The sequence below is a fragment of the Ornithorhynchus anatinus genome, chromosome 4, assembly GCF_004115215.2.
Source record: "Ornithorhynchus anatinus isolate Pmale09 chromosome 4, mOrnAna1.pri.v4, whole genome shotgun sequence".
Lineage (NCBI taxonomy): Eukaryota > Metazoa > Chordata > Mammalia > Monotremata > Ornithorhynchidae > Ornithorhynchus > Ornithorhynchus anatinus.
This window is the reverse complement of record NC_041731.1, coordinates 44,124,903-44,148,388: the sequence shown is the minus strand read 5'-3', so window position 1 is coordinate 44,148,388 and position 23,486 is coordinate 44,124,903. Positions and strand designations below refer to the sequence as shown.

Genomic DNA, 23,486 nt, shown 5'->3' with positions numbered 1-23,486 from the left:
TCTGGCCTAGAGGGCAGGACCCCAGGATAAGCAGCTCCTTCAGGAGTGGGACCTTTTCCAGCCCACCTCCCAGGAGACAGACCCGCTGGACACGAGGGCCCGCCGTCTACCCAGAGGGCAAATGCCAACAAGCTTAAGGGTGAACAAGCCAGGACCTCAACAACGGTGACCCCAGGACCGGACAGAGCAGCACAGTCGGCGACAGGGCCGAGTCTCTTCCCGCCTCGCGCCCAGGGCCGGCTGGGGTGGTGAGGGCCGGAGGGCATGCAGCCAACTGCCGCTGCTAGGCATGGCGTCTGGGTGCCAGGGGTGGTTCCCCGGAAAAAGCTGGCTTGGAAAGAGAACCATTTTTTTAATAGCAAAATATTTAATGGACATCCTTGTTAAAATGAAACGGAACCAAAGAAATAGGAATACAATTTTACTAGTTTATATTTCAATTCATAAAGTATACACGCTGCAACTAACCTAGCACAAGGTCCACACACCTAATATTGGATGGAGTTACAGTAGTTTTGGTATTAAACCGCAAAGACGATGTAAGCAATAAGGAAAGAGCTTCGGGCTAGCCACGTGTTATACCTGGTCGTCACAGATTACGTTAGCTCGCGTTAGTACAGTGAACATGAAAAGGTAGAAGTACAAAATAAACCAAATATCTTTATATACAAACCAGTGCCTCTTCCCCTAACCAGCTCGCTCACGCTGCACACAACACGTCTATCCACAGATGCGAGAGAAATACGTCAGCATAACACGAACCATATAAATTAAAGGTTAAAATAAAATTAAAAAAAAGTACAAGGTGCTGAAAACCTCCATCCTACAGCTTTCGGGGGAGAAGGTCAAGCCCATCTGAACACTGAGGGGCCAGAAAGGACCAGATGGGTAGCCCAGGAAGGGCCCAGTCCCAAATCCTGACTTGGAGCAGGGAGCGGGAGAGCTGGTTCACACCTGGGAACTGATTCCTACCGCTCTATTTCCTCATTGATTTGGACATTTCATACGTATACATTATATGCATGTACACGTACTTAGATATAAAATCTCAGTTCACCTCCTCATTCATACCCATGTGCAAAACTAAAAACCTTGAAGCTGAGACGCCCGAGGGAATTCCTCTAACCGCAGGCAAAGGAGAAAACAAAGACGTCAACCTCAAGCGGAGTCTGAGGCCCTTATCACCCCCGCGGCTGGGCAGTCCGGGCTTGCCATCCCGGGGCGGGGATGAAAGGGGCGTCCACGTTACGTGAGTTGAGGGAGATCTGGAGGGGGCGCAAGGGAAGGGGACAATCAAAATCTGACCCAAGGCAAGTGAAACCGTCCCGGTCTCCCAGCCGAGGCCAACTACCGGCCCTGGGCCTGGGAGAGGCCGCTCGTCAGCCCAAGGCAGCCGAGCGGTCTGCCCGGCCTTGGGGAGAAATGAACGCTGAGATAAATGACAAACAGAAAGACATGACGGTGAGTCGTCGGCCAACCGCTCACCCACCCAAAGCCCCTGGGCCTCCCTCTGAGCCCACGGACCATCTCCTAGAGAGCCAAGCAGCTCCCCTGCTCCAACCAAGTCCTCCCTGGAGTCTGTACCCTTTCCTGGCACTGAAGCAGATTTCATCAGTCACTCTCTTGATCAGTGATGTCTTTTTTTTTTCTTTTTCTTTTTTTAAATATTAAAAACAGCTTAAAGGTTAAAATGAAAATCCAAACCACCCCTCCCCGAAAGAAACCAACCAACCAAAAGATCCTCAGACTCTTACACGTGAACTCATCCTTCACGTTTGGAAAGTTCTCGTACCGACGACTTGGAGAGGAGACCTGCGAGTGGCCACCAGTCAGAGCGTTTCTCCGGAGGACGCCCGTCCCGCTATGTCACTTGGTAAACATCAGCAGTATAGAATGCTCGCCTGTCCCTCGGGTGTTTCCATCCGTTTCATCCATGACCTCTGGACATTCCGACAGGCGGCTGGGTTTCTACTCTATGTGCATTCTGGTCCTCTGATGGAGCTCAGAGTCAAAAATCTGGCCAAGGAAGGCAACCAAAGGTGGTGTGTTTAGAGGAGGAGGAGGAGGAGGAAGGAAAGAAAGGTGGAGGAGGAAGAGGATAACTCCTGGGAAGAGTAGAGGAGGGAGGCGTCCGCTTGCTCAACAAGTCTCTTTCCCCTGGACGCCAGTCACTGTCTTTATAGAGCTGATTGTTCTGTTGAACCACGTCTTCTTCGCCGCTTGCACTTCGTTCAGCGCGAGGCCCAGATGATGTTCCAGATCCTAAGGAGAAGACACACAAGGGGCTCAGTGAGCCTCTCCTCAGCTGGGTTTTGCTGATACATTAGTAGTAGATGGGGCCACCCTCCCCCAAGGGGCCTTTAGGTTGCTCCTAGAGGAGACTGGTAGTTGGCGGGGGAAGGAATGACTTTCAAGTTGGACAGAAGTCAGTTCATTGCTACAAAGAGGCTCTTGGTATTACATTCCTCAAGCCTGCACATTCTTAGCCTTTGCTACTTTAACTCAGAAAGCACACTTGGAGCAGGAACCAATCTGGAAGGCCATTCCAAGACCGAAAAACTGGTGACACCATCGACAAGGGCCCAGGAGTGCTACTTCGGTATCCGTGGAGGGGGCAAGCTTCCACCACGGACGGTTCCCAGGCGCGTGGCGTGGGGGCGCGGAGGTCCTGCTGGGTAGCCGGGCGGCCAGGCCGCCTTACCTGTATTTTACATTCCGCTTCGACCAGCTGCAGTTTGGTCTGCGCCAGCTCGAGCTCCATTTCCCGCAGCTGGTTTTTCAATGCCTCTTTCTCCTCATCTGGGTCCTCGTCTGAACCCTCCTTGGCCAAGCTGATGACCTTCACACGCCCCTCTTTGTTGAAGAACTCCCGGCAGCGCTCACAGTCGTCCACCTTTTGCTGAAATCAGACCGGGCGGATGGGAGTGGGGGGTGAGGACGACGTGTGGGAGGGTTCTAGGGTAGATCTGCGGCTGGCGTCGGTGCCTCAGCGGGGCTGGGCTACTCCGCCTGGGAGCCTCATGCCCAGGACGGGGCCTCAGAGAGCAACAAAGGTCTACCGGGAGGCTCGTGGCATTTGTGAGATTGTCCCTGCTGGCCAGCAGCCCGCAACCTGCGGGACACCCACTCCTCCTCCCCCGACCCCAGGCCCAACAGACGGAAGCTTTGAGGCGGCTAACAAAACTCCTTGGGGAGTACGAGCTACGAAGGGGTTATTTCTCCCTCCAGTCATAGCCCTGACCTCTCTGGCTGCCAGCTTCTAGAGGGCAAGCCAGCCCAGTCATTCCCCACCAATGGTGCCGACCACAGGGGGAATCGTAGGGCAGGTCAGGAAATGTCATCTGTCCCCATACTTAGTTTTTCCTAGAAGCCCCCGGACAAAGCAACTACTGCATGCCACAACTTGGAAAAGCCTTGCCTTATAGGAAGAACCCTCTGGGACAACACACTAAACCAAACCGCTTACCCGTATTTTCTCAATTTCAGCTTTATTAGCTGTCTGCTGCTTCTCCAATCGCTCGCTCAACTGGGAACAAATCTAGCAAAACAGAAACCAACAGGCAGCAGTCTGCGCAAGCAGACTCGGGACTCTTCTACATTAAAGGCGGACGTCTGACACCACGGCTAACGGGACAAGAGCGGCCGAGATTTAACTGCCCCAGAGCAGAGTCTCCTCAGCGGCCGCCCGCACCGTGATCTCACAAGGAGCCTGGGATCTTGTGCAGCCTCGAAAGTGGTGAATGACGTCAGTTTGCTGGACACTGGGACAGATGCACGGTGCTGAGGAAGGTAGTTTCGGATCATCCGCATGCAGGAAAAGCCCACCTGGAGGGACCCTGAGACTCAGAGGTTGACTTGATGACAACTGGCCCTCCCAGATCAGCTCCAGTTGTTGAGGACTTATGATACTTCAGGATTTTAAGGGAAAGAGCTCTTTCCCTGAGCTCACCCTACCCCATCCACACAAGATCATTCCGTGTCCCTCGAGGGCAATCGCAGGCCGGGGGCGTTGCGCTCACCTGCTTATAATCCCCAATGATAGAGCTGTTTTTCTTAATCTCCGACTCCGCCTTGTCTAGTTCCCGCCGGCACATCTCTTTCAACTGCAGGGAGAAGATAAAAATGAAACCGAAACCCCCTTTCCTTACTCCCGCTGAGCCTGACTCTCCTTCCCTCCCACTCCTCCATTCTCATGCCAGAAGCATGAGAGAATACTGTGGTTACTAAGCGCTGGGGTGGATACAAGAAAATCAGCTTGGAAACAGTCCCTGTCCCTCATAGGGCTCACAGTCTTATTCACCATTTCACAGATGAGGTAACTGAAGCACAGAGAAATGAAGTGACTTGCCTAAGGTCAAATAGCAGACATGATCTTCTGACTCCTAGGCCCGTGCTCTATCCACTATGCCATGCTGCAATGGACATGATCCCTGCCTTCAAGTTTATAATCTAACAGAAGAGACCGACACTAACTTAAATTATGGATAGATGGAAGTCACAGAGTTGAATTATCTTTAAACTGCTACCTAGGGAGGTGGGACTGTGAGTTCCCGAGTGCCTGGGTGATGCAGACGTGCTGAGGTGGTAGAGGAGGAAATAGGGTGGGGAGATGACAGATTAGTCAGGAAAGACTTCCTGGAAGAGATGTGATTTCAGAAGGGCCTTGAAGAAATAATAATTACGGTATCTGTTAAGTGCTTACTATGTGCTCGGCACTGTACTGAGCACTGGGGTGGAGACAAACAAATTGGTTTGGACACAATTCCTGTCCCACGTGGGGCTCACAGTCTCAGTAGGGTGGAGAGATGGCAGATTAGTCAGGAAAGGCTTCCTGGAGGAGACGTGATTTTGGAAGGGCCTTGAAGATGGGGAGAACTGTGGTCTGTCGGATGTGAAGAGGGAAGGGGTTCCGGACAGAAGGGAGGGTGTAAGAGGTCGGCTGTGAAAGAGAAGGAAAGAAGGCACAGTAAGTAAGCTGGCTTGAGAGGAACAAAGTGTGCAAATTGGGTTGTAGTGGGAGAGGAGTGAAGATAAGGTGGCAGGAAGGACCCGATTCAGCACCTTTAAGCTGACAGTGAGGAGTCTCTGCTTGACGTGGAGAGGGACAGGCAGCCAGGGGGTTTTTGAGGGGTGAGGGGGGATGGGTGCAAAATGATGTTTTCAAAAAATGATCCAGACCAAGCAGTGAAGTGTGGCCTGGAGAGAGAGGGAGGCTAGAGGCAGGGAGGTCTTTGAGGAAGCTGAGCCAGCTACAGGTGAGCCCTGTCTTCCTTTTGTGGAAATGGTGCTCTCTGGTCAGCTCGATTAGAAAGTCTGATAACCTTCTGGTTAGCGTAAAGCCTAGGGCGTGGTGATTCCCTCTCCTGCTTTAACAGAGGAAGGGACTTTTTGACATGCTGGCTCTCCTTCACCTTTAATTATTAAGCCCCATTACACTTTGAGCACCAAATAAAAAGGAGCCTGCGGGAAGAAACCAAATCCAGCTAGGTTTCTTATGGCCAATAAGAAATGACACTCCCTTTATACACGTGGCTTTTGTTTTCCCTTAATTTCCCTGCTGCGGTCTAACACCAGGAAGTAGAAACTCCAGTCACCTGGGCCGACTCATCTTCCAGCCGCCGCTTCTCTTCTTCCGCATCAATCAGCTTCTGCTTGGTCATCAGCAATTCCTTATTGAGGGCGTCAGCCTTCTCTTCGGCCTACGGCACATACACACACCCCGCCCCCCCCCCCAAGATCAGATGGTCAAAGCCTAGCTTTCCCCTTCTCTGTTCCCCACAGCCCCCAGGCAGGGCGCCAGACCACAATGGTCACTCTCAGGGCAACGGCTCCTTTTGGCTCTGTTGCATTTGGCTCCTTTAGTTTATCATGAAAAAATTTAGATGAGGAATCATCAGTCTCCTCTGAACCCTTCAGGGGGCTGGGGGACCGAGGGAGGGCAGGAGGGGAGAAGGGAGCAGTGATACTAGAAACCCGGGCTCTGATGTAAGACAAAGTTGCTTCAAGTTAATTCTTGGGATTTCTCACAGTACAGGAGAAATTGCCTGCTTCCCGAGTGGTGGTTTTTCAGGGATTCCTTGAGGTGAAATTCAGAGCCTATTAACTGCTGACCAGCCTATGCCAAAAGCAAGCATTAGCTGCTCGTTTCACGCGCTAGGCAACACAAGAATGATTCCCTGAACACCAAGGAAGTCAGAGCCAAAGGGGATCCCTTTTCTGACTTCCCAAGAATGATGGCGTAAACACAGCCAGGCACAGGACTAAGAATCCCTAAAGGCACAAGACAAAAAGTCACAAGAGGCCCAAACCTACTCACAGCCTGCTAAAGGATCAGGACCTCTCATACCCAAACCAGCTCCTGCTGTTGAGCTGGGACCCAGGACTATTCTAAAAGGAGGCCAGGACTATTCTAAAAGGAGGCCAGGAGGATGGGAAAATAGTGGCTAGGAGACATTTTCCCAAAGACATTCTTTTTTATTAACCAGTCCTACACATTTTCTTTTTTGTTCCTTTCTAAACACCCAAACCAGCTTGAGGTTAAGCATTTGTGGAAATGATCTGGGGGCCGCCTGATCAATAATAATCACGGGAAGCAGTAAGAGCCTACTTAGGTGTTGAAAGCTGAGACAGGCACAAAATTATACCGACATTATATCCAATCCCCAACCCTTAAGGGGCTCACAACAAAATAGGTTTTACAGATTAGGAAACTGGGGGCACAGAGAGTCTAAGTGATTTGCCCAAGCTCATACAGCAGACCAGTGGCAGAGCCAGGACTAGAACCTAGTGATTCCTAGTCCCATGCTCCTTCCACTAGGACATACTTTTTCTCCCTGATCCACAATCAATAATCTTGACCTCTGGCCCCTGGCCCCCTTGCTCCCTTTTTAAAGGCCATCATTATCTCTTGCCATCGAAGGCATCTTGGTCACTGCAGTCCTGGTGAGCCCTTCGAAAGAACATCTGGAGACCCCCTTAACTTGTGAAATCTAAAGTCAAAAGCACTTCTATTTTGGGATGAGACCAATGGTCCATCCAGCCCAGGATTCTTGCTTCAGCGGTGGCCACAAGATGCATGGAGGAGCATACAAGCAAGTAGCTTGTTGTCTTTGAAATGCAAACCTCAAATTCTCTAGGACCAAGGGCTTTTTGGGGGGGGAAAACTAAGCTCTCAGGGTCCTCTTGCCCCCCTACTATTCCACAGTACTGGCCCAGTCTCTACTTCAGAGCCTCTTCCTGACCAAGCCACAGATGGGCTCCCCGTTGATTTCACAAGTCACCTTACTGTTGAATCAGATTTTGGGAAGGCCCTTCTGAAAATCAGAAAAAGCAAAACGGAGAAGAACGAATAGTCATCCTTTAAAAAAAAAGCAACAGAAAACAAAAAAAACAAAACACCCAACACTACCATTTCAGATCAATGAAAAACATCCTTCAGCCCGCAGATCTAAATCAGCCCTCCCTGCCGAGGGATACTTTGCAACGGTTGCTGTACCAAAAAGCCATTTGGGCTGAGCAGATCAATTTATGGATTACCCAGAAAACAACCGGTATTACACAAGCAAGTGATGGTAGAGGACTTTTGCCAACACAGAGCCTTATAAATCCTTAAAACCAGTTATTCAGTCCCTCTGGCTTTGCAGAAAAAAGAAAGAAAAAGAAAAAGAGTGAAATGTATGTTCACTCTAGTCTATGGGAGTGCTGGTAGCCCATAAATTCCAGTCCAAATCCTAAGGGTGATTTACTGATTTCACCATTGGCTTCTAACACCCACTGAATCGAGAACTATATTCCCTTGGTGTTAGAGAACAGAGGTTGCCCTGGCTATTAAGGAAGGGGAATTGGGCATGTTTTTTTCATTCATTCAAAAGTATTATGAGCGCTTACTAGGTGCAGAGCACTGTACAAGCGCTGGAATGTACAATTCGGCAACAGATAGATAATCCCTGCCAATGGCGGGCTCACTGAACTACCAAGGGCACGGTGGACAACATTCCAGCCACTAACTAACTAATGGCATTTGTTAAGCGCTTACGATGCGCAAAGCATGGTTAGCTAGACTTGGCCCAACTTCCAGGGACAAGCACTACCTGCCAGCTTGTGGGGGGCACTCCAGGGCTGAGGTACACTCAGCAACCCAAGAAGGTTGGCAGTCTGGGGTTGATGCAAGCACCTGCAGTCTGCAGTTCCTAGGTCGGAGGCGGCACAGGAGAAGGAAGGGGCACTCCGAGCCTAACCTGCTCTTCGACGTCAGCTCACGGAGTAAGTGGCCTGTAGGCCCCAAATTCATTCAATTCATTCTTTCGGCCATATTTACTGAGTGCTTACTGTGTGCAGAGCACTGTTTCTACGATTACGCGCCCCTGGTCTAGAGGAAATAGAAGAGGCCGACGGGGCCGTGAGATCCCAGACTGGTCCCGTACACTCTGGCGACGAGCCCACCTCCAAACCGAGTCTTCCGGTACCTCTCTCCCAGGTCCCCATACAGCTCGTGTTTGGAACACAGGCTGGAGGCCCCGCGGAGACGAACCCTGGACGTAGCCCGTCGTCCCCTCTAACCGATTCACCCAAGGGTCAGGTGCAGGAAGGACGTGGTAGGTCTGATTTTGGTTTTGCGCCCACAGTCCTACCTAATCTGGTTGATGTAAAGTGACATCCTTAAAGTCTCCTTACATGGCACATCCATCTCCCGAGAGCAGATGTCACCACACCAGCCTTCAGCTTCTTGAAGTACTTGTGGCTCCTACAGATGTGATACTTGCCCAGCACACTAGCGTGTGTGTGTGAAGGACAAGTTATGCAGCTTCAACTAAGCCTCGCTGTGAGTAACTCCCACCCTCTGAGCCCAATATGAAAGACTGTAAGAGTTGTATACTACTTTAGCTCAGACTTCAAGAACCCCCAAATCCCCCTTTAAGCTGGAGGGATTGTAATGTTATTTTTAGGCTTGTCAGACTCTGGCCAATTTGTGAATGCTAAAGCTCCATCCAGCTGGCTTCTTCTGACCCACCGCTTCTTGAAGAGAACAAGAAATAATCGACTTTCCCGGGATATTCTCCTCCTCCTCGCTCTGCGGCTGTCACTAGCCTATACCCGAAAGTGCTCGTTGGCCTCTCCCGGCAACATTCCCTCTTCTACGTCTCTCAATTTCTCCCACAACTAAAACACTGGGAGATCCCTACTCCTGCTATATGATACCTCTTTAAATATCCTCTTTATATTGTTCTTCCTAATCTGCAAGAGATTATTATTCAACTGCCAGTTCACCCTTTATTTTCCCCAAAATAGGGACTGACCAAAAGCATCCCCATCTTCAACTCACCAGAGTCAGACTAACTCTTGGTCAGGAAGCTGGACAATTTGGCTAGCGGTGGGCTGGCAATAGGAGAGGGGACTGTATAAGGCTTAGTTAAAGATGTGATGCGCTCTGCTGGGAGATCCAAACGGGAGATGGCGCATGTTGTTAGGAGCAGCCATTTTATAAGGCAACGACGAATATGTGCACTCACCACTGTCCCCTTTCGGAGATTTCCGAGGATTATGAGAAAAGTCTGTTGAGCCCTGAAAGGGGATCATTTTACACATATCTAGTTTTCACCCTCGGAGACACCGCCCTCACCACCCCCCCCCAAACACCCTCCAGATACACATTTGGGGCCAGCTTACATTATCAAGATCCTTTCGTAGGGCGATCTTACTGGTTACCAGCTCATGGGCAAGATCATCATTTTCCTGCTCCAGTCTCATGTTAGCTTCTTGTAGGCGTCTGTTCTCTCGCTGGTGTGTACAAACACACAAACACACACACACATGATAAAAATATTTAAAATCTCTCTCCAAATGGGACCTCTAGTGACAGACCGCCCCAGAAATTCTTAGCTCTAAAGGGAAGTCGTGGGATCTTAGCGAAAACTGGGAGATGCGGTTTGCCTTGCATTTTTCCTAGAACAAGAATGAACTTTCCCAATGTCCTGTCTTCCGAAAGAAATATTTAACAAAATCAAGTGACCTGAAAAAAGCAGCTGTGTATTTATTAACTTCCCTTCACCATGATGGAAAGATCACTGAACTGGAACACAAGGGGATGCTGGTTGGAATGTATTTACAGGCCCTGCCTTCTTATTTGCTTTGCAAAACAAATGGTTGGGAAGGCAGAGTACGTAAACCATGAGCTGCAAGCCAGCTGAAGGAAACTGGACCCAGGCAAAGATTTTCTCAGGTGACAGGCAACTTAAAATTTGCAATTACATTAACCAGGGGAGAGGGGGTTACCCCCCCAAAACAGAACTTTAGCATCCACCAATGGAACCAAAGTAAACTTAACTACAGAGTACGGTACCTCAAACCGCTCTACGGGGCCCTCCTGCTGAGCCTGCTGCTCTCTCATCGTGTGATACTCCTTTTCGTACTTTTTCAACTTCTTCTGGCTAATCTGCACGAAAGACAAAAGCCCAGAGCAAGTTAATGGAAGACGATGGGGGCTCTCCCCAGCCCTTTAAAATGACCAAAGCCCAAGTCAACTTCTTTCTTCTTCTTCAAATGCCGTCGAGTTGTTTCCGACTCATAGCGACTCCATGGACCCAATCTCTTCAGAACATCCCATCTTCTGTCAAAGTCTTTCTGATATATATGTATCCATAGAATTTTCTTGGTAAAAATACGAGTGTGGTTACCGTCGCCTTCTCCCACACAATAAAAACTTGAGTCTCTGCCATCGTCTTTGATCAACATTCTGATGACTTGATCAGAGACAGCCTTTGACTCATTCCCACGCTGCTGCTACCCAGCATATGAGAATCGACTTTGCCTGATGCTTCGACTTAGATCTTTCCTTTATGGGTAGATATGGCAAAGCTCTAAGCTTCATCAGCATACACAAACTCTCCTGTCACGGTAAGCCTTCGATTCAAGGCATCAATTCAAGTCAACGAGTTCCCCCAAAACATTCCAAAAGCCCTTCTCTCTGTTCTGAGAGCTGGGACTGGCTCAGAAGCCCAGAGCCCAAGCATTCTGACCTATTCAGTGAAATCCCACGAGCTTCCCTAGGTTCTCAGGCGGCTAGTCAATCAATAGTGTTTACTGAGAGCTTGCTGAGTGCAGAGCACTGTACTAAGTGCTAGGGAGAGAACAATACAATTTAGCTGGCAGACACGATCTCCGCCCGAAAGGAGTTTATGTCAGTGAAACTGAAACAACACAGATTCCGCCTCTCGCTCCCACTCCCCCCCTCTGAGTACAATCTTTAGCCCCACCCAAAGGGATAAAGCACACTGTTTTCAGGGGTGGGGAGACGGTAGAAGACGACAGGCTTGAGCTGACCCCCACCCTCCACCTCTCCCAATGCCACCCAGTCCCATCAACAGCCCCCCTCAATTAGCCTTGACAAGATTGGACGGGGGCCAAATCATCAGATCCTAGAATCCACCCAGCAAGAGGACGCCCGCTGAGACGGTCGGCTCCAAGACAGAGGGCAACGTCCGGAAAGGAACTGAGCAGGGGCTCCGGGATCAAGATTCTGGCCAGCTTTAGATCCTTATCTCCCGCTGGTATAAGGCCAACAGCTTGGGAAATTTTTATTGAGCAGCTAAGTGGTACCCCAAGAATGCACCTAAATAAAACACTTGCTCATCGGTAAATGTGGAAACAACATCACCAATCAATACTGTATGAAAGGAAAGTCTTGCCAATTCGGACTGCGGACGGATGATAATAATGTTGGTATTTGTTAAGCGCTTACTATGTGCCGAGCACTGTTCTAAGCACTGGGGTAGACACAGGGGAATCAGGATGTCCCACGTGGGGCTCACAGTTTTAATCCCCATTTTACAGATGAGGTAACTGAGGCACAGAGAAGTTAAGTGACTTGCCCACAGTCACACAGCTGACAAGTGGCAGAGCCGGGATTCGAACTCATGACCTCTGACTCTAAAGCCCATGCTCTTTCCACTGAGCCACGCTGCTTCTCTGATGACCCATCCCATCCCATTCTGCCATTATTCATTCATTCATTAGTATTTATTGAGTGCTTACTATGTGCAGAGCACTGTACTAAGCGCTTGGAATGTACAAATCGGCAACAGATACAGTCCCTGCCCTTTCACGGGCTTACAGTCTAATCGGGGGGAGACAGACAGACAAGAACAATGGCAATAAATAGAATCAAGGAAAAGAACATCTCATTAAAACAATAGCAAATAAATAGAATCAAGGTGATGTACATCTCATTAACAAAATAAATAGGGTGATGAAGATATATACAGTTGAGCAGACGAGTACAGTGCTGAGGGGAGGAGAAGGGAGGGAGGAGGAGCAGAGGGAAAGGGGGAAGAAGAGGGTTTAGCTGTGGAGAGGTGAAGGGGGGGCGGGTAGAGGCAGCAGAGGGAGAAGGGGAGCTCAGTCTGGGAAGGCCTCTTGGAGGAGGTGAGCTCTGAGTAGGGTTTTGAAGAGGGGAAGGGAATTAGTTTGGCGGAGGTGAGGAGGGAGGGCGTTCCAGGCCCGCGGGAGGCCGTGGGCCAGGGGTCGACGGCGGGATAGGCGAGAACGGGGGACGGTGAGGAGGGGGACGGTGAGGAGGTGGGCGGCAGAGGAGCGGAGCGTGCAGGGTGGGCAGTGGAAAGAGAGAAGGGAGGAGAGGTAGGAAGGGGCATGAAAGCCTTCCACGCGGGCTGCACGTGTGAAAACTGGAGCTGGAGCGCCCCCTAGCGACCCTCCTCTTGAAACGCGCTCAATACATGTCACCTGAGGTTTTCCAGGAATTCTGGCTCCTTCATACATCCGCCTCCGATCCTGAGGCAAAGAGAATTACTGATCCTCCCTCGGCAGTTTCCGTAACCAAAGCAGGGACCAGGTTCTGCTAATTACCAACCAGGTTTCCTGGGCAATCAACCACTGCTCAAAATGGAGTTTCACCTTTCTTTTCCTGCCCGCGTCTTTTTCTCCTTTGAATGAGGGGAATCTAATGTCTTCGATTTTTGTTGTGGGCAGGGAGTGGGTCTACCAAGTCTCTCCCAAGTGCTCTGTACAGTGCTCTACACACTGTAAGTGCTGGATAAATATCATTGATTGTTTTCTGTCTACTCCGAAGACAGGCATTCATTCCCTGCTGGGCTCCCAGTCCTGCCTCAGGGGGCCGTCTAGCAGGTCTTGTCAGCGGCATTTACTGAGCACCGACTATGTGCAGAAAACTGTCCAAGGCAGACAGGAGAATGCACAAAACTTCCACGGCAAGGTCCCTGTCCTCAAGGAACTTGCAGTCTACCGGAAGTGAAGTGGGATAGTAATTATTATTACTGCGGTACTTGTTAAACACCATGTGCCAAGCACTGTTCTAAGCACTGGGGTAGATAGAAGTTAATCAGATTGGACAGAGTCCCTGTCCCACATGGTGTTCACAGTAATTAGGAGGAAGTGGGATAAGAGAGTGAATAGGTAGGATGGAGAGAACTGGCCCTGGGAAGGAAGGAATAAGGGTTTCTGAAGGAATGGAATGGGAAGTTTGAATGCCCAGGGAAGGGAAGACAGGAAAGTCACAGTTCTCACTTTTTAGCCATGAATGATCCCTTGTCCCCCACGATGTGCTGAGTCAAGCCCAGTCCAGAGCATGTGGCAGAAACCTCAAGGTGACATTGGGCTGGCCAAGGATGGGAACGGCCTAAATAGTCCTGTTAGTTCCTTGGCAGAAAGTCAACCTTGGATCGGAAGCTGCTCTCCATGAATAGCGGCCCTGCCAAAAAGTGCTGCTGCCCCCTCCTACCACCTTCCCTGATTCTGGGCTGTAGATGGAGAGGGAAGGGTCTTGGATCAGGTCTTGGAACTGTCCCGGGCTAGATTCCTGGCCTCCAAACCCAGCAAGCAAGGGACAGACACCCCGCAAGCTGCAGCAGCCTCTCAAGCCACTGCCGGGGTCACCAAGGGTTCCCCAGAGTTTACCCTCTGACATCCTAGGTGAAAATGCCTCTTGATTCCTGCTGGCAAAACATTTTGGCTGCCCCCAGTCTGCAGATTTCTCTGGTGCTTTTTAGCCTGGTCCCTAAGCTCAAACAATCAATCATATTTTTTTCAATCACTCAGTCATACGTAAGTGCTAACTGTGCACAGAGCACTGTACTAAGTGCTTGGGAAAGTACAATACAATAGAAAACTGACATTCCCTGCCTACAATGAGCTGAGTGCTTACTGTTTACAGGGCACTGTATTTGGGGGAATGCAACACAACAATAAAGCAGACACATTCCTGCCCAAAAAACCACACTGAAAATATCAGACTGCTTTGATCTTAAATAGAAGAATTCTGTCTTAATCACAGCCTTCTACTGTCTTGTGGACCGCAAAAAAGAAAAAAGAAAATAGCTAGCCAAACTTCCTCCAGGGCCTTCTAGCCTATATTCCAAGAATGAAACAAACGGATCAAATTTTCTTTTACTGGTGCTCCTCCATCTATTATTGTCCCAGCCTTGTGCCCTATGGGCTACGAGCATAGTTGGCATTACCATGGGCTCACCATCTCCCCAGCATGGCAGGGTCTTCCCCTGACACCTACATTACCCTCAGACGATGAGACAGCCTGGATATCTGGAAAATACCAACTGTGATATTTAAGCGCTTATTATGTGCCAGGCACTGTACTAAGTGCTGGGGTGAATACAAGCAAACCAGGTTGTACAGTCCCTGTCCCACGTGGGGCTCACAGTATCAATCCCTTCTTCTACAGATGAGGGAACCGAGGCCCAGAGAAGTGAAGTGGCTTGCCCCGGGTCACACAGCAGACAGGTGGAGGAGCCGGGATTAGAACCCAGGTCCTTCTGACTCCTGGGCCCGTGTTCTATCCACGACGCCATGCCACTTCTCTACGGTGGATGGTGTACAGGCATGGCACAGTTCATTCCACCTAATGAGAGCACATACGAAGTAGCAAACTACCTTGGGGCCTTTCAGTCCTCATACGCCTTGTCTCGAAAAGGGACCTAACAGCACCCCTTGAAGTTGCTACCTAGTGAAGTAGGCGGCCTGCCTCTTTGAAAGGGTTAGCGGCAGGCTTTATTTTTGCCTCGCAATCCAATGGGAAGGCAGCGGGGTCCCCAGTTGTGGTTCAGAACTGCTGGGAAGATCCGGTGCTCAAAACCCCCAATTAATTGGACTGCAGTCAGAGGAGGGTTAGAGAGCAGCCTTTAAAGAATGATTCTGGCCCGGTTTCCTGCCCAGCAATTGCTGACCTTCTTCCAGCAGAACGCTGCTGACATCGTCATACCACCTACAAGGCTATTTTCTCCTTCCTAGAAGATTAAGCTCAATTCTGGGTCCTTTTCTGTTCAAAAGGACTTGCAGGTAAAAAGCCCAAGATTTCTCTGCTGGCAGCAAAGGACTCAGAGTGTAGGTCAAACCAATTACATAAGAAGAGGCAAAGGAAGGGAAAAAGTTGTTGGGGGAGAGGGGGGAGATAAGAGTGGGGAGAAGAGGAAGAGAAGGAAGAGGAGAGAAAAGGAAAGAAGGAAGGAGGAGACAAAGAAAGAGGAGGAGGAAAAAGGATGAGGAAGAGGAAAAAGGGAGGTAGATGAAAGGGGGAGAGAGGCAGAAGGAGGGAGATCCCAGGTAGGGATTTGGATTGCAGCCTGGGTTTCCCAGACAGTTTCTTTTCATTGATTCTGCCACCATCGGCCACATCCTCTTTCTCCCTTACCCACTGGCCTCACCTTGCAGTTTCTCAGGTGTACAAGGAAGGCTCTTCACATTCTCATACCTCACAGGACAAAGAGAGGTGCAGCAAACCAGAGTATGGATCAGAAAAGAGTCAGGTAAGTAGAACCAAGAGGAAAACCGACAGACCCGGCCTTTAGTACAACCAAGGGACTCATTTCAGGTTCCTTCTCTAGAATGACTTGTTTGGAAGTCTGGCTCACAGTCATTTCTTGATCGCAGTTGCTTTCCAAGTTTGAAGGCTAGAATTCGATTCAGAATCGGCCTTACCCCGGTCTAGCAAAGAAGTATCTTCCACACGAAGGGCACGTTTGAGTAGAGAATTCACGATGGGAAATTGCAAGGAAGGCCTAGACTGTCTTATCCATACATAATAGGTGGCCCCTCTAACCCTTACAGAACTAACCCAGACTTTTAACTAGGTTCTAGTGCAAAGGAAGGTAGCACTCACCCAACTGATTGGAAGGAATCTGAGGGGAGAAAGTGAAAAGAATACATCACCAAACTTACAGTCCGAGTAGTTATTTGGGCAAAATTTTCTGAAGTGAAAGTGAAAACTTCTGAAGGTTGATCTAAAGGTTTAGTGACAAGCACAAAAGGGGTAAATGTCACAAAACAAGATGAATGCTCTGAGTGAATGAACCTCTACTGAACGGAGGATTCTGTGTTCTGGAAAATGAATAATTGATCCACAGATCTCCAGATTCCGGACACGGTTTTACTGCTGACTAAATCTCCATTTGGAAGGCTTTAACTATCTGTAAAAGAAGGTTGGGATGGGGTGGACTTGGTTCAATGATTTCTTCAATCCTTTTATATTGTGCTCAGGTTGCTAAGCTCTGTAATGAAATAATGAAACTCCAATTAACATACAACCATTTCTCACCCCTTGGAGGAGGTTAAACCAGGTCAGAAGCTGATGATTCTCAGATTAGCAGAATATGCTAAACAGGGTCTTTAACTGGTAGTCAATTGGGGGTTAATTCAACCAAGGATAAGGAAGATCTCCTCTTCTGAATCTTTTGCAAATCAAAATACAGGAAACGATAAGATGTGACCATATGACTGTTAGCTTTAAAAGTGTATATCTAGAGAAGATCAAAATGAGTCAGCAATGCCAAAATGGATCCTTTTTCATCTCCTTTTCTCAAGTGTGATGACTGTACAGTTGTGAGCCCTAAAAAGGCTGCAAGTCTTCAGGGTTACTAAGGTTATCTTGAGTCTGGGCTCCTCAGATCAGGAAGGGACATCAAAACAGGAAAGTGGAAATGAGAACAGAGCAGAGAGTTCCTTAACCCTCTTCTTTGCCTACGACTAATCTGCTATAGTCTCCCCATCCTTTTCCCCTCTGACCCCGCAAAAGAGCAACTGCTTGCTGCAGATTCCGTTTTGCCTGGTGCTGGGCAGTGACCACAGTCAAAGGACCTGGGAGAGCATGGGAAAATGGTACTTATTCTCATCCACTTCACTCCCTTGGAGAACTCATTCACTCCCACGGCTTCAACTACCATCTTACGCAGATCATTCCCAAATCTATATCTCCACCCCGACTTCTCTGCAGGCTCACATTTCCTCCTGACTTCAGTATCTCTACTTGGATGCTCCACAGACACCTCAACTTAGCCAACTTGACAAGTCCAAAACAGAACTCCTCTTCCTCCCACTCAACCCTGTCCTCCATCTTTCCCATCACTTTGGCCAATACACTATCTACCCTATCTCACAAGCCCATATCTTTGACAATGTACTGGACTCATATCCCTCATTTCACCCATATATTCAATTTGTCACCAAACCCTGGCATTTCTTCTTTCACGATATTGCTAAAATCTGCCTTTTCTCTCATCCAAACTGCTACTATAATGATCCAGCACTTATATTCCACCTTGACTACTGATCTGCCTCTGCTTCCCCACACTAATCCATACTTAACTCTGCTGCCTGGATCATTTTCCTAAAAACAAAGCCCATGTTTCCCACTCAAGAACTTCCAGTGGTTGCCATACACCTCTGCATCAAACAACTCTTTACCATTGGCTTTAAATTCCTCTCACCTTTCCTCCTCCTATCTTACCTTGCTGATTTCCTAATACCCCAGTCTGCCAACTTCACTCTTCTAACTGCAACCTACTCACTGTACCTCGATCTCGTTTATCTCACTGCAGATCCCGCCCAGTCCTACCTCTGGCCTGGGACTTCTCTCCCTTTATATCTGACAGATGATCTTCTACCTTCAAGCCTTATTTAAATCACATCTTCTCAAGAGGCCTTCCCTGTTTAAGCCCATTTTCCTGTGCCTTCTCCTTTCTGTGTCACCCTTGCATTTGGACTTGTACCTTTTGTTCATCTCACCCTCAATCCATAGCATTTATGTACTGAGCCACAATTTAAATGTCTGTCTCCCCTCTAGATTGTAAACTCCTTGTGGACCGGGAACATGTCTTCCAAATCTGTTATACTGTATTCTCCCAAGCACTGAGTACAGTGCTCTGCATACAGTAAAGTGCTCAATAAATACAATTGATTGTTACAACACAGACGGCAAACTTTGCTCCTCCAAAGCCAATTTCTCACTGCACTTTGATGTCATCTCATCTATCTTACTGCTAATCCCTTGCCCTGACCTGGAACTCTCTCCCTTTCATATTGACAGACCACCATTCTCCTCATCTTAAAATCGCTTCTCTCCAAAAGGCCTTCCCCAACTAGCCTCCATTTCCCTTTTCTCTCTCCTTCTGCATCACCTATGGACTGGGATCTTTACCCTTTATGAATGTGATAGTCACCCACTCTCGATGCAACACCGCTTAGGTACACTTATAATTTATTTAATGCCTGTCTCCCCCTCTGAACTGTAAGCTCCTGGTGGCAGAGAACATATCTACAACTACCTTCTACTGTACTCTCCTCAAGCACTTACTACGTGCCCTATATCAGTGAGTGCTCAGTAAATTTCACTGAGTAACTGACTGACCTGACATAAAACTTGCAAAGATGAAGTGCCTTGTTCCTGTAGCGGTCATACCCCGAATTCACAGAACCAAACCTGCCACACTTTTAATATTGAAAATGAAGAAACCTTCTTGGATTAAAGCCTTTCCTTAACCCCTGAGGCTAAGAGAGGTTTCTCCATCACCGTATAAAGAATGCCCCTTGGCTCCATGTAACTTTAAATCTCACATCATGCCTGATCTTTCCAGTCTCCAACACGGTGAACTGAGCTACCTTCTTAGGCAGTGAATTCAATTCAGAAGAGCTCCCAACAGGCGCTCCAATGGGAGTTCACTTGAGATTCCTCTAATCACACCACAGAAAGGGGTAAGAGTCTTTCCAGTTCTGTATTATGAGTAATTTGGATTCAGGCAGCTACTGTGCAATACATCACACGTTCCGTTAGGGCCATGGTCCCAGCTCTGACCTATTACGCCCAGGCCGGCTCACCTAACTCCCCTTGAATGAGGAGCAGGAAGAGAAGGCACTGGACAACGGATGTCTGGATGGCTTCATGGAAAACAAGGGTGGTGTGCAATATTATGAGGCTTCAACTTCCTGAATCCAAAAAAGAGCTCCCAGAAAGCTCTCCTCACTCAAGTCGTTTCTCTTTGCTGCTGGCTCTACAGGTCCCCTCTGCAGCCCGACGACAAATGCTCAGTAGGAAACTATTATCTTTGTCCCAGGAAGACAGTCAAGTCAGGATCTTAACGAGCCACGTGTCACGAACCTGTGCATGTATATGGATGTAAGGAGCTCTTTACCTTCATGTTGCAAGCTAATTCCATTAGCTTTTTGGCATTTTCCTCTGAGCGATATCTCTTAGGAAGCTGACTCGGAAAAACTTCAGAAGCTCCTTCAAAGTCTGTCACCAGCAGTCATCCTTGGAAGTCTTTATGAAAAAATAACGACGTCAAAAAAGACCCAACAACAACAATAGCACACAGACACAAACACACAAAACCAGAAACAATCGTTATGGAAATATTTAAAGCTCATCTGCACAGGTGGAAAAAAAAACGCTTCTTTATGAGACTCCCAGGTCTAATCTCACACCACAGCATTTGAGCCCATTCACATGGGGCTACTCCCAATAGAGGCAGTGCCCAAGACATAAAAATGGTCAGCAAACAATGCTGCCAAAAATTACTTCGAGAGTAAGAATATCCAATAGCTAATTCAATATTTTTTACGGTATGTGTTAAAATGCTTACTATGTGTCAGACACTGTACTAAATTCTGAGAAAGAGACAAGATAATTGGGATGGCCACAGCCCGTCCCGTATAGGGCTCATGGTCTTAATCTCCACTTTATCAACGAGGTAACTAAGGCACAGATAAGTTAAGTGACCTTGGCCTTGGGCAGGTCATGCAGCAGACAGGTGGCAGAGCCGGGATTTAGAACCCAGGTCCTGTGACTCCCAGGCCCGTGCTCTTTCCACTAGGCCACACTGCTTCTCAATTCAATGCCACAAACCGGGAAAATGTGCAAATACTCATGACTAAAATTGAATACTTACCTTTAATAATCCAAGGGCAACATTAAAAATGACACTTATTCCCTAAAATGAAAGAGAAAAAAGGAAAACACTTTCAGCGTTTCAAGTCGAATACTAATTTGTGGCCTCCTCCAAACTGCCAATTTTTCACTTGAAAAAGTAAAATGAAGCCCTGCTAAGAAGGAAATCCACTTAACATGATTCTCTACATTCTCTACACACTAGTGAAAGGTCTTTTTTTATCCTCATCCTGCAACACTAACCTGCAGCTTTCAGTGGTTACATACATCCAGGTAGCATCGCTCAAGGCACAAGTTTCATACAATCCCAGTGATACAGAACAGCTATTTAAAATCTCTTGAAAATTCTTCCCTCAGTCAGCTTCCCCTCTATCCAATACCATCATATGCTTTCACAAGAGGCTATCTGCTAAGATTTGGCTCCCTAGCCCTCAGATTAGTCAGTATACATAAAAGTACAGCCAGATTGTTTTTTATCAAAACTACAATGCAGCTTAAAGACAAAAGTCAGGAACTGTGGAACACATACCTCGCATAACAGCAGATCAATGATATGGAAGACCATGTAGAGAGGGAACTTTGCAGTGAAGAGGGTAAGAAACCACTGGGAGGCATACATATGTGCTTCAAGGCTTATGTCCAGGAAGTGGTTGTACAAGTCAGGAATATATTCCTGAAACAGCAAACAATTTTGGCATAAATGCAGGTGACACACTAATACTTTTCTCATAAATCTGCAAAGGGGCAGAGTGATGAAGGTACCCACTTCAGAGAAGGCTGTTTCTCTAACACCTACCCAAGGGATTACTGTTTGCTGAGGGAAGCTGCAGTTCATTGGGACATAAAGTGATGTTCAGCTTTGGATTCTTTCATTCCTCCATCTAAGAACCAGTTCTTAGGCAAGAGAGCTCCTGAAATGGTGACTCACTCTGGGAATTGAACATTTCTTACTATGTTATAAATGCTGGGAAAAGCTGGTTCACTTTCTGTCACTGGAACTACGACAAATGATCTCAAAAGCTTTGGTGAGTGGCATTTTTAGCCCTGTTTGGCCATAAAAAAGCAGTTGGAAAGCCGTCTGACTCCCTGGACGTTTATCCAGATTGAAATCAATTTGAGCACTTCAATATCACTCCTCAATTTCAAAACTATCATGACAGAGAGAAAACGCAACCAGTAAGCAACTCAACTTGGTTGCAAATAGTTAATACAATTAAAACCGGAGTCCTTAACAATTTAACATGACGCTTTCCCGAGTTCCTGGCTCATTTCCTTACCTGCATGAGGCGCTCCAACTGGTAAAATTTGCAGTGCAAATCTTCAAAATTTTGCTTGAAAAGTTCCCTGAGTCCATAGTCAAACATTATTTTGACCAGAACACTAAACGCCTGTTCTTCAGGCATCTGTTGAAGAAGAATAAAATAGCTTGCAACACACACTGCAGTCTACTACTTTCTTTCCTTATCCCTATAGGAGAGCAGGAGAGGTTATTCATTTGCAGTCCCTCAGATTTACAAATTACACTTCCTTATCTTGTGTCCCCCAAGGGAAGGGGGGAGAGGGAAAAAACATCTTTTTCCAAACCTGCATCCTTCATCACCCAAAACCACAATAAACATTTTCCATCCTCCTCAACACAACTCTTCTATTACAACTGTTATACCATTGGCCTGTTGGAATGAACACAGCATGGGGGGGTAAAGATTGGCTAATTCTTGGACACAAGGGGTGACCTTTGCTAATTAGCAAATTACCTTCTCAGTAGGCTTCCCCTCCCAGGTCAGAGGACATGTCTGGCTGCTAAAGAGCATTATATGTTCCATAAATCAGCATTTTGGACATCAATTATGCTTAAATTAAATTACTACAAATCTCCTACTTGGCTTCTTCTAAGAAGTGTTATTGTACAAAATACCTAAGCATCACCTTCACTGCTTTATGGAAAAATACTTCCCTGAGAAACTGGAAGCAAATCTAGTTCTTCCCAAAGGTACTGCTATACTGTGGGCATCCTATGATAGAAACAGTCCCTCGAAACTGAGAAGGTGGGGAAGTGTGATTTGGTGGGTTAAGCAGTTTAGTACTCTAGACTGTGAGCTCATGGTGGGAGCTTATGGTGGGCAGGGAATGTGTCTGCTAACTCTGGTGTACTGTACTCTCGCAAGCACTTAGCAGAGCACTCTGCACATCAGTACCCTGGCCCTCAGACTCTGGGCTCCAAGCTCTGTGACAGGGAGGTGAGGCCCAGGCTGCCTCTACCCTGGAGTCCCATGCATAGAGGCACAGAGTCTTTGCTGCCATAGGATGGCCCTGGCCTGTCGCAGTGTTTCACCCCCTACCCCCACCTTCCAAGCTCTCTCTCCTCCACAGCTCCAAACCAGTCTGTGTTGAACTCCACTGTGTGGGGAAGGAGATTCAAGCGGTGTAGTTCGGAAGTAAACCCTGCAGCACCTAGAGGGGGCTCTGAAGCCACCCCCCTCCCTTCCTCTATCCTCCCTTTCCTGCGGCATACCCTAAGGGCTTGAGTTGCTGCCGCTGCAGAGCACCTCCTTGGTGTTCAACAGCCATCTTCGTACCCGCACAGTACCTCAAAACCCCTACCAGTCCCGGGTCCCGGCTCCCCTTTCCCACGCACAGTCCAACCCCAGTCCTGGACCGCAGCCTGCAGTGGCTCCTGAAGCTGCTGCAGGACATCTTCAACCCCTCCCCTATCAGCCTAGGATTAACCCCAGTACTCAGTGCTTCCTCAGTGATTTGATATTTTGGGGGTAACCCCTGCTCACTCCCCCACCACTCCAAGGCCACATGTATCCAGATGGCGGAACAGGCCACGAGGTGGAGATCCATGGAGCGGTAGAGGAGTGACTAAAAGCGATGAAGGGGTACCACTGGAGACTGAGGGTTGCCAGCTTTCTTTCTGCTGAACTGCCAATGAGAAGCCATGGAATCCCACTGACAGCTAGGGACTAATGAGGATTTGCATCTTCAGGAGGGCCAAGGGAAGCTGTGTCAGCCCAGGGTGGGGAAGCAGCGTGGTGTAGTGGATAGAGCACAGGCCTGGGAGTCATAAGATGATGCGTTGTAATCCCAGCTCTGCCACTTCTCGCTGAGAGGCCTGAGATAAGTCACTTTACTTCTCTGTGCCTCAGTTTCCTCATCTGTAAAATGGAGGTAAAGACTCTGAGCCCTATGGAGGACCGGGACTGTGTCCAACCTGATTTCCTTGTACCCACCCCAGCGCTTAGTACAGAGCCTGGCACATAGTAAATTCTTACCAGAATTT

General features: G+C 48.2%; 1 protein-coding gene across 1 annotated transcript; it reads right to left on the bottom strand.

Annotated features, from left to right (window-relative positions):
- Positions 1-408: 408 nt before the first annotated feature.
- LOC100081306 (rab GTPase-activating protein 1-like) lies at positions 409-21,606 on the bottom strand. Its single transcript, XM_029062812.1, is given in 11 exon segments — positions 409-2,262; positions 2,702-2,899; positions 3,467-3,538; positions 4,020-4,103; positions 5,595-5,699; positions 9,667-9,777; positions 10,340-10,432; positions 19,449-19,576; positions 20,201-20,246; positions 20,733-20,876; positions 21,481-21,606. Coding segments are annotated over 11 exon segments (1,230 nt in total). The 3' UTR covers positions 409-2,139.
- Between the last annotated feature and the right edge of the window lie 1,880 nt (positions 21,607-23,486).